This window comes from Pelecanus crispus, chromosome 1 (genome assembly GCF_030463565.1).
Source record: "Pelecanus crispus isolate bPelCri1 chromosome 1, bPelCri1.pri, whole genome shotgun sequence".
In the NCBI taxonomy this organism is placed as follows: Eukaryota; Metazoa; Chordata; class Aves; order Pelecaniformes; family Pelecanidae; genus Pelecanus; species Pelecanus crispus.
In genome coordinates, this window is record NC_134643.1 from 51,995,764 (window position 1) to 52,014,401 (window position 18,638).

The 18,638-nt window shown below is 44.1% G+C and overlaps 1 protein-coding gene across 1 annotated transcript in view; it reads left to right on the forward strand.

Annotated features, from left to right (window-relative positions):
- The window catches only part of CRADD (CARD and death domain containing adaptor protein), a 79,682-nt gene extending 70,411 nt beyond the window's left edge, over positions 1-9,271 (forward strand). Inside the window, exon 4 of the mRNA XM_075723797.1 lies at positions 8,976-9,271. Within this exon, the coding sequence (XP_075579912.1) occupies positions 8,976-9,271 (296 nt within the window). The remainder of the gene's footprint in view (positions 1-8,975) is intronic.
- The last annotated feature ends 9,367 nt before the right edge of the window (positions 9,272-18,638 follow it).

An 18,638-nucleotide genomic window follows, 5' to 3' on the forward strand; every position in this document is an offset into this window, starting at 1 on the left:
GTATAAAACCACAGAATGATTAAGTCCAATCCTGTCTGTAATGCGTAGATAATCCTGCTTGAAAAGAGAGCAGATATATGTTGTGTTTGCCTTTTCTTTGCAAAAGTATTCTTTTCCTTGCATGCATCTGTAGTTGCCATTTTATTTACGAAATTAATTATTTGATTTCATGGTATGCAACAGCAGAGAAATACTAGATAGGGTTGTAATTCTTTTTTTGCATGGGAAACAGAGTAACATCCACACTATTAACTGCTGAAACTTCCTCCCTACTCTTCCCAATAAAAGGCAAATGAACAAGTGAAACCCCAGCCTCTTTCAACTCCTTAAACCGAGGGATTGCTCCCTATGGCTTGAAAAGCACAAAAACTTAAGACAGCATGAATTAATTTAGGGACTTCTCTGTCAGTCTGTTTAACATGGATTAATACTGAAGGCCATCAGTATAGCAGAGATCTGTGGAGGTACAAAACCTGTAAGACAGATCAAAAAAAAGTTCAGGAAAACTGCACAGCTACTGGAACTGAATAGTGGGAAAACAATTGAAAACTTTTGTCATGAAATCTGAATGTTTATGTTTCAGGTTTTAGCAGTCTGCTGCCACATCCGCAGCTACTAGGCAGTCATTAGCAAGTGATAAAGAATATACAAATTAGCTGCTGGTGTCGAGCCAAAATAGAAACATCTGCGTTCTTGAATTGCCTGTAGATTTACAAAATTTTTTGCTGCCTTTTTTCCCTACCCTAATACTCAAAATGTATTTAATGTCACAAAAGCGTGATGCTTTAGAGCTCATGCAGGAGAAGAGATTGCCAACAAATGAAGATATATGTACTTTTTAATTACAGCAGTAATGCTGAGTCCCAGCAAGCTTTTGGCAAGAAGGAGCTGAATTTGGTACAATGGGTGGATTCTGCTTCACTTGAAGGAGATTGTTTAAAGTTGCCATAGATTTGATTATCTCGGGATCATGGCCACAATTTATTCTGCAAGTTGGCTGTCACAGTATTAGATTTCAATGTATTTAAAATAAGACAGAGAACTTCCTGTCTTTTAATACAAGTCTTAAAAAAACAGCACAATGTGGAAGAATGCGGACAGTCTTAAAAATTTATTTCATATTTACTTTCATTTTGATTAGTGTCTTTCATAATTTAGTTACAAGACATGGAATTGTAAATTACTATGATAGATGTACGCTTACGAGTAAGTGTTTTATGATCATTAATTGACAGAGGTTGGTTTTATTCACACACATTCTTTATATAAATGACTGTTTGCATTCATCAGATCAGAAATTATCAAGATACAGAAACTTTACAATCCAGCATTTATGAAGCATAACTGCGGCATATACTCAGACGAACATAAATTCTCTGTCAAATTTGCTGCACTGTAATGCAGGCAGTTGAAAAAAATGTGCCACTTTCTAAACCCTTGTTTTAGGTGGTTTTCTTTTAATGTGCTTATGGTACAGATTCCATTCTATAGTTTAGTCTGAGTATTTAACTGACCAAGGTTTGATTTTGATTACATTAGAGAATATAGTATTTATTCTGGATTCATACAGGCATTCTTGGGAAGGTGACTGGGCCTGTTGTTCCTACAAAGGTGCAGGTTTTCCATCACCGGGATTTCCCCATGCTGAGTCAGCTCTGTAGGAGGAAGAAGAGGGAGTTCCCAAGCAGAGATGAGAGATCAGTGCATGCTTGGCAGTCACTGTCGAATGGTGTCCTCTGGTAGCCCTCAAATGGGATGAAGGAGGTGCGCATCTCTTTGGTAGTGAGCAGGAGCCTACAGAGGAGGCAACCAGCAGAGATAAGTGGAACACCTACCACAGTCTTCCACCCTGCAGCTACCCTTATAACTCATCACTTGCATTCGGCAGAAGAGACAGAGAAACAGCTACGCACGTCCTACAAGCAGGAGAAGGCTATACCTCTTCTCCAAGTTATTTTAATCTTCTTCTGTATGTTATTATAATCTGAGTGTATTAACTTTATTTATGGAAAGATATCTATAATGGGGTCAGCCATCTTGCTTCAAGTAGTAAAGGATTTGGTTCAATTTTTTCTTGCTCCTTGGTCAAGCACTTTTTGAAACCCACTCACTCCAGGAGGCAAACCATAGTGGTTTTTAATAGACTTTGGATGGGCTGCGTGATCTGTGCTGTTTGCAGATGTATGGAAAAGATATGTATGTGGTGATATATAGAGGAGAATATTTTTCCATGTTCCCTGGAGCATGATTATTTGGAGCTGTTGCAAAACACTAGTGTTCCCTTCCCAGCCTTTGAATCAATCTGATGTTTAATTAGCAACAACGACAACAAGAAAAAGAACAACACCCAAATTATATAGTAGGGGTTGGTTTCTGGATAGTCTGTTCTACTTTTTTCTTGTTTCTTATGTTTAAACAGCCCTGAATCAGACCCTTCTAAAGTTCACAGCCACAAAATAACCTTATAACACTTCGTGATCATTTTTAACTTGCCTAGGAGGGAGTAAGCGCTGCATTCTCCATGCAGGCCTGCCAAGTGTCATATATCTAGCGTGATACTTTCCCATCTGGCACCCCAGTCATTCATTGCTGCAGGTTGGCTTAGAGCTCATGAATTTGGATGTGCTGTAGGAAGAGGGCAGGCATTTGCCTGCAGTTCCGCCTGTTAGGACAGGGTTGGGAGAGAACAGCCAAACAAGAAAGCAGAAGAGCAGCTGTACAAATGGAGGCTCACTGTCACCTCCCATTCCCTTTTCTAACAAACTGAGCCAAGCCACCTGCTGCAGTTACCTAGCACCTTCTGTTTATTCCACCCTTCTCACCAGGACCGCCCTTTGACTTCAGTGATCTACAGCACCCACTGGGATTCCTCAAAATGCTTATTCTCTGCTTTCCCTTTCATCCAGCATCTCTGGTGGCTCAAGGCAGGCTGCAGCTCTCTCTCTATGAAGTCTCCGATCCCTCCATTAGTGGAAACATTACCCACTTACCTTCCAATTCAGGTTCTGCAACCCCGCCTCACTGCTCTTGAAAGCCTGTCCCAACCTGATCCGCCAAGTGTTGTTCTGCTTCATGACCCACTTCTACCGTTGTGCTCAGGCCAAGAGGATTTCACTCTAAAGCAGATATACCTGGCTATGTGCAAGTTGTTTGCTGTTGTGACATTTAGACATTAAATAATTTCTGGAACAGAATACAGCTGCCAAAACACACAGCACACAGTCTGGCAACCATGACCATGCCCGTTCAGTACCTAGTGCTGGGTCTGTGGCTCAGGCTAGATGAAGAAGTGCACTGCGCTCCAAGGGGGCTGGAGGGAAGCAGAGCTGGGCACTAGATTGTTATATATGTTTCCCTTTAGCCGAAGTGCCCCAAATGTCACTGGCTGCTGGCACGTTAGCCACAATGGCTCCGTGGAGCTTCAAAGTCCCTTTTAGCTTAATTTCCTATAGTAACCAAGGCTGTGTGCTCCTCCGCTGTGGGCCATTGCATGTATGCATACACTCCTAGTAGCTTCTGAACCTGTTGGCCAACTTCAAGAAGCCTGTCTAGTTGCTGTTGTGGAGAGGACCAATTTCATGAGTGTCTTGAGAATCAGTAAGAAGCTGGAGAGAGGTCCTAAAGCATGAGTCAGACCTGGGGGAAACAAGGCTTCTTTGGATTGCTGCTTGTGGAACTGCTTGATCTAACTTTAGCACTTCTCAGGGAAGAACTGTACTCCGGATGCCAGGAAAGACAATTGAAGAGGACTCTGAAATGCTTGCTTTGAACTCTTCAGAAATTATGAGCAGGATCTGATAAGAGGGTCAAGTGAACAACAGTTAGTGACTTGAGTCCAGATCACTGAAGGACTCTGTACACCTATCAGTAGGAGACGCTGAGGCCAGATTCATGCCTAAACGGTTACTCCTTCTTACAGTCCCATTCCAGTTATGCATGGTCTGAAGCCCAGAATCACCTGCTGTTTCTGATGTGATTATATAAAAATTAGAGCATTTGCCTAGCATTGTTTCTGCCAAGGGCTCTTGCATGCAATTTTGCTCTGTTTCAGCATACCCCTTGATTCCCAGGCAAGTTTTCTCTCCACCAGGCTCCATTCTAGAGGCTGGGAAGCATTCTGGACCCTTCCCAGGGAAATCTTTACATTTTTTGCTGGAATGATTTATCAGGAGAAAGGGAATGAAGAGGAGCATGACTGTGCACCTCAGCATTAGGATGTGCAGCTCAGAGAGACCTGGATTCCCATCTCCTCTTCCAGGGCTGCTTCTGTCTTCTTATCCAATGAGTATGTACATGATCATTTAAATGGATAAAATACAGAGGCAGCTCTGGAAGCAGAGACCAGTCCCCAGAACATCCTTTCCCAAGGGACAGATTTGTTAGATAGTTATTAGATAAGAGGTGGGCTATTGTATCCCTGGCTCTCCAACAGTCTCCTGAACTGCCTGTGGAGTTGTCCTTGCAGGATTAGGCAGCTGCTGATTGAGACTTTTTCAGCACTTTGGATTCAGGTACATCATTTCCATCAAAGTCACTTTTACACAGCAGAGAGCAAAAGCCAAAAAGTTGTTTTTGTCTTGCATCATGTAAAAATGTATTGACCGCATAAGGGAGAAGGCTCCCTGAAACTCCAACAGATCCTTTTGGTCATGCACAGAGAAGTCACGCTTACATGGAGAAGGATCCTTCAGACAAAACCATAAGGCACGCTGGGCTGCCGGCAGTTCTCAGGAGTCAGCTGGGTACTTTGCAGATCACCCAAAAACGCCTCAGCACTTTTCACTGCTGTGTCCTGTGTTGGAGCCAAGCTCGCTTGCTCCCCACTGCATTCCAGCAGCATGGAGAGAGGGAGGTCTGTTCCTTGATGCTGATAAAGATTTTCCCATGGCGCAAGACAGCCTAAGAGATGATCTCAGCTTATTTCATCACTTAGAGATGGTGATGAGAAAGCAAAAGCAAAAAAATCTTTAAGGGATTCAAAGCCCATTTTCACTGAACTTTATCTTGCGTCCTCCCACTTGTGCCAAGCAGGACAGAGCTGGGGTGAGTTTATTTTCCATCCCCCTGATCGTTGCAACATCTTCTTGGAGTCTCCTACTTAAAGCTGGAGACGTCCTGAAGAAAAAGAAATGCAGAAGTGGCGACCGGCTGCCTTTGCCCCATATATAGCTTTGGTATCTGGGTTACTTTGTTTTGTCTGGTACGTATCTGTGATACTGTCTATTTATATCCAGTTCTGTTTCCTGTCCACATTCACCAGCACCATTGCATCTCCCGGTCTGTGCAGTGGTCTGGAAGCACACACGTACACGCAGGCCAGAAGCTGTCAACATCGCCTGTTTTTTCAACTGGGACAGCTAGGATAAAGGCTTAGGGTGGATGAGCTTCCTTGACCAGTGAGAGCTGGAGACGGGGAGAAGCGCGTTCCCTTGTGCTGCAGCTTGGAATAGAAGGAGCTGCGGGTCTTTCTCTGGGTTGGTTTCAGCTCCAAAACCAGGGTGGTGTGTCCTCCCCACCTCCAGCCCAGTGAAAGGGGATTTTCATGGTCCCAAGCGCCGCGCCAGCAAGCTGGCCACAGTCCCAGGAGAGCAGCTCTGCACAAGGCTGGCTGTCTCCCCAGCACAATGCTGTCGGCTCTCCATTCCTCGGGGACTTAGTGGCTTCAGCGTAAGCAGCAAGACTTCAGCCTCTAAATCTCCGCAGCACGCGGCCCTGGCACTTTGCGGCGTAGACCATGTCCACAGCTGGACACGGTGTTTCACTCGGTGTGGTCGCTGGAGGGGACAGCGCCGCAAATCGCCTTCTCCAGGGAAAACCCTCGACACCCTCCCGTGGTGCTCCAAGCCCTGCTTCTTCCCGTTTCTAACAGTGCAGTCCTCATTTTGCTAAGCTGAAGCATATGTCTAACATAAGCATGTACACCTCCACATCAGATCCACCTAAAGGAAGAAGAGCTTCACCTTTTTTGCAAAATTGAGGTCTCGGTATCCTAAATGTGCCTTTCAAATGCAACTGCAGGATCTGCATAATTGAAACTTTTGCTCTAATCTTGTTACCTCCCTCAGGCAGTTCCTGACAAATGGAGATTATAAGTGAGGGTCTGTGGCAAACATAACCAAAAAAAGGCATCTTTAATGTTTTTGCAATGTGTTCAAAGCAGCTTGGGTGCCGAGCACGGAAAACTCATTTCCCTTTTACCTGAAATACTATTATGTTTATTAAATTAAGAGTGCCATTAATCCTAAAACATACCCAAATCTTTTTGTGATTTTGTATTTGTCATAACTAAAAGATCTCACTAAATATTTCTCTATACCTCTAAATAATATTGCCCGTCATGTAATACTTGTCTCAGATTTTCCTCAGTGACTTTGTATGAGGGCTGAAAAAGAGCTATCACAGAAAATAAAATGGGACTAAAATAACAGTCCTTTGTATTAAATTTAACATTTGGCTTCTGTCCCAGAATTTTCCACATCCATATTAGAATCAGATGGTAGCGTAAGATGAAAAGATTTCCTGGATGGATTTTATTCTTATTCTTATTGAAGGGCTGATAACAGGCTGAAGGCAAGATACTTGTAGTAAAAAAATCTGCCTAATATCAAAGGCTGGATGGACAAGCTGACATGTATTATTGTTAGGCCTCCCTGCTTGATCACACTTCAGTATCATAAAATCATGCTGCTAGTGAACACGAAGTATAAAAATTCCAGTGTGAGAGCAAAAAGCCCAGGCTGGCAGGTAGCGCTCCTTTGGGCACACTGCTTTATGCTTAGTAGCTGACCGTAAGCCAATGCAAGGGTTTAATATCAAAAAGTAGTGTTGGCGACAGCACGGTGTAGCTATATTTATTTTAAATTTTAGTTATTCTCAAATATTTGCATTCATGAAAGGCACTCCCTCGTCCTGACTTACCTGTGGAGCTGGTATCACGTGTGATGTGACAGCGTAGGCAGCCCCTCCAGTATTGCTCAACCTTCTTCGGGAGCTGTGCATCCTCTGCCCTGTCGCCAAACCAGCCACTTGCCCCGGGTTCCTTTGGCAATCTGGAGACAGAAAGATCAAAGGGACTTAAATACTCTTCAGAAAGCAATTTTCCCTTTACTCAAAGCAGCTTTGTATAGTACTTATGTATGACTGGGCTTAAATTGTACAAACGTTTGCAGGCTCTGGGTATTCTATGCAAAAACAATTACTTTTGATAAAATGAAGGAATGGTGCTTTCTAATGTTGCTGTTCTGCTGTAGTGGAGACTGCGAGCATGATATTGGAGCTATAAATTAGATTTTGCAAAGCGGCTCTTCTGTAGGGAGTCTGCTGCTTCAGACTGACAGGCTATAATTAGCATTTTCTTGGGGATATTTTTGCTCTGTTTTGACGCAGTATCTTCAGCAACTGAAGTAGAGCAGCAATTGCAGGCTGCATTGACCCTTAATTTCAGCTTGTGATTGCAAAGGATATCGAAGAGCAAATATGCTTTATAGATATCTTATGCTGCTTTTCTAAATGCACCTTTTTAAAGCAACTGTTATGTGGCTTGAATTTACAGGCAGAGAATCGTTTCGCCAGCACTGGTGTTTACAGCATCAACATCAAAATCTGAGCTTATACCCAGCCCTCCTTTTAAGTCAGTGGTGAGAAATGTGCATGTTTAAAGGAGTAATTCATCTGGTCTATTTTAGACATCTTCTTTCCAGTGAGATGGGTTGTATTCTAGAAGAGCCTATTTCTCTCCTTAGCAATAATTAATCCTAGTAGAATTAGTTCAGGAGGAGCTATCTGTAGTTAGGTGAGATGGATCCCATCCAGCATGTTTCTGAATAGCACTGTGTTCTCACTCTGCTATTAACACTTTTTGTATTAATGCTTTTTTTAAAAAAACCAAAATTATCAGATTACCATAGGGGATACACAAAGACGTCACTTGTATTTGTAAGAAATACTTGGTTCAGTCCCAAAGAGATTTTTTACCACTGATAATTACAGCGACCTTAACGCTTCCTGTGAGAGCTGTTTTGGTAGTTGTATTGATCCTGTCGTCCATGACTCAGGTACCAGTTCGATGCTAAATGTCTTCTTGGATGAAGAGTGCGTTCTGGAGCATGTTGGATACTTGGGCAATACTAAGGGACATAGGGCAGAAATCTCTGAAGGAACATGGGACTTCCTTGCGCTCTCCTGAAAACAGCTTCAGGGAGGCCAGATGAATGGGGCTGTAGCGCATACATGCCTGTTTTCAGGAGTGTTACTAAACTGGGATGAGGGATAAGGAAGCATAATTTGTATTGGGGAACAGTGTTGATGCCCTGTTCATTTGGGTTCACCTGAACCATGCTTATGGGTTCATTCAAATAGAAGAAAAGCTCCCAAAGCTGGTCTCCTCAAGACAAGTTTGCCATATATGACAGGGCACAAAGGGTAAGTAGCATCTTAGGAGACAGAAGAATTTCCTGTGAACAGCCCTCAGCAAAGAAATAGAGTAATACCTAGTAACTAAGGAATCAAAGTTATTGCTGAAGTGTATAAACAGAGTCACAGAATAGGAGTAATAAGGTATTATTGGTCCCGTATTTGTCATTTGTCACTATATCATACTGGTGCAAGCAGATTGATTTTTCAGAGGGTGATGGCTGCTGGAAACTGTTGCTTGAAAACCTTTCTTGTTCACTACCCCAAAATCTGTAATTACTTTTGGAAGTCATGGCTTTGGAGTAGAATTCTGATATCTGGATTATTGACAGTCAAAACCACAAGGCTCGCTAGTATGGTCCACTGAGCATTAATTTTCCTCTAAGGAATCTTCTGGTTGATTATGTAATTCATTTTTCTAGGTGAGCATGTATTCTGTTTCTTTAATTAATTAATTCTTTCACCTCAGCTTTGCTTATTCCCTCCTTTGTCAAGGTCTTACATTAGTATTTGCTGCAGTGCCTAGTGGCATGTGTATGCATTTTGTTTTTCTTTTTTTACAGATGTAACTGAAATTGCACCATGTATTCTGAAGACTTCACCAACAGATCAGCAGCTGAACAAGCTTGCGAGGAGACTGGGACCTGAATGGGAGCATATAGTTCTGTGCTTGGGTTTGTCCCACACTGACATCTATCGATGTAAAGTCAATCACCCTCACAACCTGCAGTCACAGATCGTAGCTGCGTTTGTCCTGTGGAGACAACGTTTGGGGAAAAAAGCAACAATCCAAAGTCTGCAAGCCAGTCTGACGGCAGAAGAAGTGGATCCTTCGGTGATACAGTACATGCTTGAGTGAAGCCTTGCTATTCACTGGGAGCTTTCAAGTACTTCATTAAATTAAATAAAGAGGATTCACTGAAATGTATGTTGAAGACCTGACGCCTCAAACTGGAAAAAAATGGGGTTGGGAACTGTGGTTTTATTAAGCTTAAACATTCCAGTTTTCTGTGGCATCTTGTGACTTGTAATTCTTTTCATGCCAGATTAATTTTTAGCAGGCATTAAAAAATGGATCACTCTTTCCTGTTCGCTTTTGTACTATTCCAGTGGGGATATAGGGTGACACTTAAAGTCCTTGCAAGCAGGAGGCCCTGCAGTGAGTTCAGCAAGGTTTCTGGTTTCATTGCGGGAGCAACACTTGGTTTAACCTATTTTCTGGACTATGTAGGAGCCTTTTTTACTGCTGTTCCGTGCTAGTTCCCTGATATCCCAGCAAGAAATGAGAATAATCACTGTTACTAATTTAACAATTTTACAACAGTTATTGCAGGTGGCTAATTTCACATTTATAAAAGTTTTAGCACATGCAGTTTCTTGCTAGAATAGATGGCTGCCACCTTAGTCTGCCTTTGAAACTGGCCCTAAGTGAAAGTAACAGGAACCCAGTGTGCCTGTGAGGTTTTCTCCTGTTATTATTTAATGGGTGTAGGTTTCTGCAGGGAGACAGGCACTGTGCATGTATGCCATCTCTTAGCATAGCATGGGTGGGGAGTTCTCAGGGAAGACATGCAGTAGAAAAGTGACCAGAAGATAGGCAGGAACAGGCAAGCAGAGCGAGAAGGGGCCTAAAAATGAGACAGCTTCTAAGTTGTCCGTGTTTGCCTCCGCTAATAAACTGGGAGACAACCTGGTGCCTACTGAGTCTTTGTGCTCTGGATCCTGGCAATCTTGTTTCACAGAAGTTTTACTCTTAGGTCAAGTGTCCATAGGCACCTTTCTCTGACCACCACATGCCCAACAGGGTACTGAAGCTGACAGGTTCTTTCTGGTCAAGATGAGCTCTGCACTGCTCCTTCCAGCTTGTGCCATCCACCAGGCTCGTTTGCTTTCTGCCAGCTTTTCTGCACCTAATGGGGGCAGCTTCGACGCTCCTGTCCCCAGTTCTTTGCCAGCTGTAATTGTACCACCAGTGATGATTACATTTTATCCAAAAGAACGGTAAGGCTTGGACTTTTCTCCTCTTTCCCTCCTGTCAAGGAGATTTTCTTCCTGCTGGAAGAAACCACTGAGGTTTTTGCTGACCAGGTGATTGGGGATCAGTCCACAGGGTATGTATCCAAAGGCAATGGAAGTGACCAGCTGCTTTCTGAGGCCTGATGATAAGAGGCAGAATACGTTTTAATTCTCTCTGGGCAGTTTGCTATACAGTAAATGAGGAACAAAGTTTGGATGCGGGGTTTCCAGGTCTATGTATGAGCAAGTTACAGTAGACTGTTTCATCTACAGAGTCATTGCCAAGTAACTTCCCATCCTACAAGATCTGCCCTGTATAATTTAACAGCTTAACAACCTTGTCAGAAGTCTTTATTGGGACAAGAATGAACTCTTTACTGCCTTTTTTTTTTTTTTAATTCTTCCTGTACTCAGATTTTGGAAGACATCTGGGAAATCAGGAAAGACAAAGAGATTTAAAAGGAAATCCTCTCTGCCTTGATTTTCAGAAGCATGGAAACAGAAAACATATCCTGGCAGGATCAGCTCCTGCAAGTCCCAAAGCAATCTGGTGGTATTTTGGTTTTAATCTTCTGTATACAGGTCTGACCTTCAGTAAATCATGATCCTGTTATACCTCACTCAGATCTTAACTAATCATATCCTATTATGTCTACTTACAGAGTTTAAGTCTATCAACAAATCCCAAATAAACAATGTAAATCAATTTAGGTCTTGGGATTTATTTATTTTTCTGTTTTATGATGCTTTATAGAATCATAAAATCATAGAATTGTTTAGGTTGGAAAAGACCTTCAAGATCATCCAGTACAACCATTAACCTACACTACCAAATCCACACTAAACCAATCAAGGGTAGACTAGACTAAACCATGTCCCAAAGTGCCACATCTACCCGTTTTTTGAACACCTCCAGGGATGGTGACTGCACCACCTCTCTGGGCAGCCTGTTCCAATGCTTGACTACCCTTCCCGTGAAGAAATTTTTCCTAACTTCCAGCCTAAACCTCCCCTGGCGCAGCTTGAGCCCATTTCCTCTTGTCCTGTCGCTTGTTACTTGGGAGAAGAGACCAACACCCACCTCACTACAACCTCCTTTCAGGTAGTTGTAGAGAGCGATAAGGTCTCCCCTCAGCCTCCTCTTCTCTAAGCTAAACAACCCCAGTTCCCTCAGCCGCTCCTCATAAGGCTTGTGCTCCAGACCCTTCACCAGCCTTGTTGCCCTTCTCTGAACACGCTCCAGCACCTCAATGTCTTTCTTGTGCTGAGGGGCCCAAAACTGGACACAGTATTCCAGGTGCGGCCTCACCAGCGCCGAGTACAGGGGGACAATCACCTCCCTGCTCCTGCTGGCCACACTATTCCTGATACAAGCCAGGATGCTGTTGGCCTTCTTGGCCACCTGGGCACACTGCTGGCTCATGTTCAGCCAACTATCTACCAACACCCCCAGGTCCTTTTCGGCCAGGCAGCTTTCCAGCCACTCTTCCCCAAGCCTGTAGTGCTGCATGGGGTTGTTGTGACCGAAGTGCAGGACCCGGCACTTGGCCTTGTTAAACCTCCTACAGTTGGCCTCAGCCCATCGATCCAGCCTGTCCAGGTCCCTCTGCAGGGCCATCCTACCCTCCAGCAGATCGACACTCCCTCCCAACTTGGTGTCATCTGCAATAATGCCAGCATATTCTTTTTTTGGTTGAAAACCATCCTAAAGCAGGTGTCCAGACATTTGGCAAATTCCTAGGAGCACAGCCCAATGTAGGGAGTCTGATGAGGACTCTGAAGCAATTCTGCCAGTGAGGTGGGCAGGAGCATGGTCCGCATGTTAGGGAAGAGGGGCAAAGCAGTGTCCCTGGCAGCAGTTTGGAAGAACAAAAGCTGGAAATAGGGAGCAGGAGAAACTACTGAAAATGTGATTTAGAGGAAGAAACTGGCTCCTGGCAACATAAATAGAAGTACCTTATCGTGTTTTGAGCCAGCATGGACCAAGTCTTAACACAGGCTGGTGTCTAAGGGAGTCATCCCCAGTTAACCCAACATGTATGCAGTGCTCCGGGAAGGCAACCAGTCCGGGTCGTAAAGCAGTGTAATGGGCACACTCACGGGGCCCTGGTACCTTCTTCTTTGGGTGAACTTTGCATTTCATCTTCCTTATTTGTAAGACCAATGTCAGGTTATCCATAACTAATATATTTAGAGTCTTTATAATGGTTAGGAAAACAGCCTGGAGTAGGTATGAAGTGTCATGCCAAAGAAGCCTTCCTTACAAGTCAGGTATCCGTCTCCATATCTACTATGGGCCACTGGAAACCTGGTGGGTAAGTATCATATCAGGTAATTTCTCCATTTAAATTGGTCTTTAGGTGGGCTAAATTCTGCATCCCAGCAGTGGTACTGAAATTACAGGAGCAACGGCTAGGCAAGGAATTTAAAACCTGGCCTCTCATATTTGTAGAACAAAGCACTTAATTCATAATTTATAGTTACTTTCACATTCCCAGGCCCTAAGTTAATGCTGTAATACTTGAGTTGCAGATATTGAAGGGAGAGGTTTACTTATTTTATGAGATTGTTTCCATTACTGTTATTTTTAAATTCATGGAAATGTTCCTATTAGACTCTTAAGTTTTATTAAAGCTTGTTTTTGCACCACACAAATGCAGGGACACATTTAACTTGACAGTAGTATCCCTCTAAGCCAGTGGATTTTTCCATCCACTTAAAAATGTTTTTCTTCTGTATGTAACGCTTTATTTTGCACAAGGATGCAATTAAGACAATTTAATCCTTCAGATGTATAGCAAGGCCTCTTATTCTCTCTTAGGACAGCCAAAAGGTCTTAAAATGTTTATTCTTCTCTGGCTAATTTGGGAGCAAATGTTATTTATTTAAATCTCACTTGTACACAAGCCTGTGACTTGAGTATTGTTCAGGAGTGAGGCAACTCAGAGAGCAAATTTCCCCATCTCTCCCTTTGCCTCAACTCCCTTGCACCACCGGTTTGGGTGACGACAGGGAGCTTGTGCAGAGGCTCCTGTCCTCCCTGCCTGCCGTGCCCTCAGGACTGGTGCATAGGGCAGGTTGATGGCCGGGGCAGTCCCCAGCAAGGACTCGTCCCTCTTCCACTGCTCATTGCTTGCAGCAAGGCACGTGGCCACTCCAGGCTTCGGGCTAGCGCGTGGGCTCAGGGGCAAAGTTTAGCCAGCAGCAACTGCTCTCTGATGTGTTTGGTTTTCTTAACCAATGTTGAAAAAGCCTTTCCAGTAAAAATGGTATTATTGCTGTCTACTTATTTGTGGCAGTGTTTAGGAGCCCTGAGAGAGGAAAGCATAAAGGTGGCCCCGGCTGCACCTTCCACTGAAATGGATGGCTTAACTTCTAGTCCTTGGAAAAAGTAGTCATTGATTTTCTTCCTTGGTCTATAAAGGAGCCTTTGAGATCCCATTTAACTCTCCTAAGTGGTAAGTAGGCTTTATAAAAGCCGGTTTGTACTCCGCAAGTACAGGTGGACTCTTAGGATAGCAATAGGCAAGGTCTAAGAGCACCACTTCCCACCTGTATAAAGCAGCATGGATGATCACAAAGGAGGGATCTCCTCAGGGCAGAACCATGTCAAGCAGGCTTTACGCTGCGTTGAACAGTGACTAGAGTGTAGAGTAAAATGAAAATGCAGTCATCTTTGAGCCGCTTCTCCCAGATGATGTGGGGGAAATTTCCATCTTGAGTCATATGTTATGACAGTCATTGATCTATGGAATAAAACATTTTGCAAAAGGCTGGAAAAATAAACAAAGTCGCATTATATTCAAAGAATATAAAAGGCACGCTCATCTGATGATCAATGTGGTCATGCTGCCAATTTTGTTTCTTGCTGGAAATAAAAACAGTCTCTGAGAGCTAATCTGCTTATAAGCTTCCATATTCTCCACAGCCATAGACTAATGTCAAGGCATAGTAGAAGAAGAGCTGAAAAGGCAGTTCCTAAAAGCTTTATGTACTTACAATGAATATTCAAAAGCTTTGTCCAGAATTCACTAAATGAAAAGAATTTTGACTTTCAAGGTGTCTTTCTATCACCTGATAAACAGACCTAAAAATAAATCCAGTGATTTGATTTTTTTTGGCCTGAATACAGTGGGTTTTTTAACTGATTTCCTGAGAAAAAGGAACATTTGCCGGAAATGGAAATAATCTTTCAAAATATCTTTCCAGATTAAAAAAAAGAAGTACATGTTTTAGCAGAATTCACTTCTGAACCTAGGATTTTAGTTGTGAAAAAAGATGAATTGGCAATTTCCTGTAGAAGCTGTTGGGGACAGCTGACTGATCAGTATAGCTGATAATGGTGCAGGAAGACTCCCTGCACTCCTGCAGCAGTGACTGCATTAAAATGTTTGCACGTGTTACAGATACCATTTCTGACACTGATGTCTGGTCCAAGCCCCAACAGCAAAGAGACAAAAAGTCTTTTATTAACTTCAATGCACTTTGGATTAGGCCTTCTTTAATTGGAACCTGATGAAGCGTGGTACTTTTACTACATCCCTTTGAAAAGGAGTCTTTATGGATTTGGGGCAATAAAAAGGAAAGGGGTTTTTGTGGGTGTAGTAAGCACTGTAGGTTATGGGGTCCTCTTTTCACCGCCTCAAGTACTACTTTGCACTATTCACTTCAAAGTAAGCATCTTGAGAAAGGAAAAAGAACAGAGGAGTGGAGCCGTTCAGCAAAGGATATCAGTATGTTTCCAAAACTGAGATCATTTTAAGTTCTGGAATGTGAATAATCCCCTAAGAGGTGGGACTTGATGGCTCAGGAGATTGTTAATAGATTCATGGAGTTTTCCATCTCAAGATCAAAGGTCCAAACTCACATTAACCCAAAAGAAATGCAACCTAGTGACAATCTGTGCAAAATAAACTACGCATTTTCTTTCTTCTATCTTTAGGACTTTGATTTCTGACCTACATAGCACCAGCCCTTGTCTTCAGACTTAAAAAAGGGCGTAGAGGATTGAGTGAGCCAAGTAATTGAGCTGCCCTCTGCCCAGAAGAGGGACAAACCCGTTAGACCCTGGGAGGGCAAAGTAGGCAATGTGAATTGCCATGGCCGGTGTTAATGTTCACATGATGTGTGCAGAGAGGCCATCAGCTGCCTGGGATGTCACCCAGACCTCCTCCACACCAGCAGCAAGCTCATTCACAGAGGGAGGACACACAGAGACCTCCTCAACAACTCCTTGCAGCATACGCTCGGAGGCTATTTTCACTTGCTGGCTAGTTATTACTCTCCTGTGAGTGCTGTCATAGCCCTTCCTGAGGACTGTGTGCCAGGGCATAATATTTAACTGCCCAAAATCCTGTTTCTGCATGATAGAGTCTCCTCCATGAACAGGCTCAGGGCAGGGTAGGACAACACCTTAGCTGGGAGCACTGCTCAAGCGCAGATCCCATCAGCAGTGTTTCTAGTTGAAGATACCTTTCCAGAGTCAGTGTTATCTTCTGATTAACAATGCCTTTTTTTTTTTTTTTCTTAAATTCAGAGCTGATCCAACACTTGCTTCCTGGTTTGATTTCTGTGCTATTAGAGTGAGTTTTGCCCGGTGGTCGGGATGCTTGCGCTTGGCCATTCCGCAGCTGTAAGACAGCCTGCTCCATGGCATGCAGCTCAGGTGCGGGCCTCGGAATTAGCCCTTCTGATTTTCAAAATATGCAAACTCTTCTAGCACCTGGGACATCTGCACATGGCTGTTCACTGTGATTTCAATCATTAGCTATTTTATTTTTATTTACTCTTCTTTATATTCTGTCTTTGCACTGTTAATTTTGGATTATCCTGAAGGGAATAATTGCAAACTAGAGTGGGGGTATCTTTTTGTATGCATGCTGAACACCGTTCCCTAGGAAGCAGACGCGCAGAGACTCTTACACTCCTTTGATGTTCATTTTGATTTTTTAGTGATATTTTCTCTGCCAGGAGGGTGATGCTTCCCAGCTTACAATCCTGTGAACTCCAGGAAGGGACTGGGGGTGTTCCCACTCGGCTGAGGCCGGCCAGGATGAGCCCACAACCACATTTGCCTTCGTGGCACCTTAACAGGAACAGCACTGGGGATGCATGGCACAGTCATTGCCCTTGAAAGCTCAACAGGCACCCAACAGCCCTGTAAAAAAAAAAAAATATAAAGACATATTAACAGGAAAATATAACTTTCAATTATCTGAGCAGGCAGACCTCAGTGATACTGCCTTTTATGAGGTAATTTTATTTTTATGGACACATTTGCTAGGCTTTATTTAAATAAGAAAGCAATTGAATAACTAGAGCATGTGGAGACTCCTGATAAGGATCTGTCTTTCAGGTTATTAAACAAACTGCATAGCAAGTGCTCAATTATTCTCCAGAATGCTTAAGCAACACCTTTTGTTCAGATTCCCATCTAGAATTATCTCCCAGTAAGTTGCCTCCCATTAATTTCCAAGAAGCAGCGTGCAATCAGCACACACCCCTGTTCTGGATAATAAAGACTTCTGAGAAAAATCTCAGGATTAACAAACAAGCCACGTAGGGACCTGGGAAATCAAGCCTTCTGAAGGAATTTTATTTGCCTCGCGTTGGGCTCGCTGTGCTCTCAGGTCTAATGTCTGCATGTGAAATGAGCCTCAATAATTACATATTCTTCCTCTCCATTGCTGGTCCTGACTTTGCAACATTTGAAAAACCACTTCAGGCTGCAACTTGTAGAGTGATGCAGACTTCCAATGAGCAGAGTTCAACGAAGGCATAGCGAGCCCAAGATTATTTACTTAACACACGCTTAGGGTTTGCTGTCTGAGCAAGCAGCCATCGCACGACGAGCAGGGTGGAGCACTGAAACCTCTGCAGAGCAGAGAGAGCTCTGAGGAGCACGGGCGTGCTTGTCAGCCATGGTGAAAAGCTTGTCAACATGGGGCTTGAAGAGGCGACCAGAGGTTTTCCTCCTTGTGATACACACAGGTTTTCTCACCCAGCACCAAGTATTTGGGTCCCACAAAACTCTGAAAAAAAAAAAAAAACCAAGCCAAGAAACCTTGGAAATAACTACCTAAAGCAAGAGCCACATCACAGAAGCAGGCAAGAGTAATAGCAAAGATCTGAAGAAAACCAGCCTGGAAACGACGCCCTAAGTCTGGCTGACCAGCCTGTTGTGAATTTGAAGACTGTGATTTTTCTGTTTCAGCCGCAGACTGGGCTCCGTGTCACGGGTTGTCGGCTTCTCCGCTTCCATGTCAGCTTGGGGCTCTGGTGAGTCAGCCCCCGGGCACCTGGTAAAGACAGTGAATAGCAAACAGGTCAGAGAGGGACAACGTGTGCATGAGCATGTAGAGGACAAGAATAAAGGGATCGGGAGAGGAAGGAATGAGCTCCGGAGCTCCCAGAGGGCTTGCTCCCAGCACTGCCCCGACCTTGGCAGTGCCCCAGCTCCCTGCCTGCTGGCTCCCCGTCCCTGCCACGAGGCCGCACATTGGGCAGATGTCACAGCAGGTAGGATTTTTCTTTCTCTTTTTTTTCTTTTCCCAGACAGACACAACCGACACATCAGATTTCACCCTGAAATCCAGCTGACAGGCTGGCTCCAGGTTTAACGTGCTTTCCTAGAAGGGACATTGCTCACAGGGCACGCAGCTGCGATTTCCAAAAGCTAATCCCACAAGGCGTGCATCCTGGCAAGGTGACAAGCCATGAGCGACTGAAGCAAAGCCGTCACCCAAATGAAGCGCCAGCAGGCGCCTGGCCAAGCACGGCCAACAGCAAACGCTTCTGGCCATGGCTGCCACCACCCAGCACCTCCCGAGGGGTGTGCAGCCACCACCACCTCTCCGCACAGGGGAAGTGAGCACCGGGCCAGTGTTGGACATGCGCCATGCAGGGCTGGATGATGAGGCTCAGCCACCCCATCTAAGGCCTCCTTCTGGCTTTTAGGTCCCAGTTTGGGGACAAGTTTAACCGCCCAGGCTATTGGGTCCGGGTCTGGTGGAGCTGGGGGGCATTGCGGGAAGATCAGGCTCCTCGGCTGGAGAAAGCTGCCTGCTGCTCTGAGGCTGCCAGGGGTTTGCGCGGCTCAGGTCCGGAGTCAATACACAGCTTTGCTTCAAGAAACTGGCAACTGAAATAGCTGGTTCCTGGGGAACCTAAATAAGTCAACAGAAGCGTCAGCTGCTTCAAAACTTCTCTCG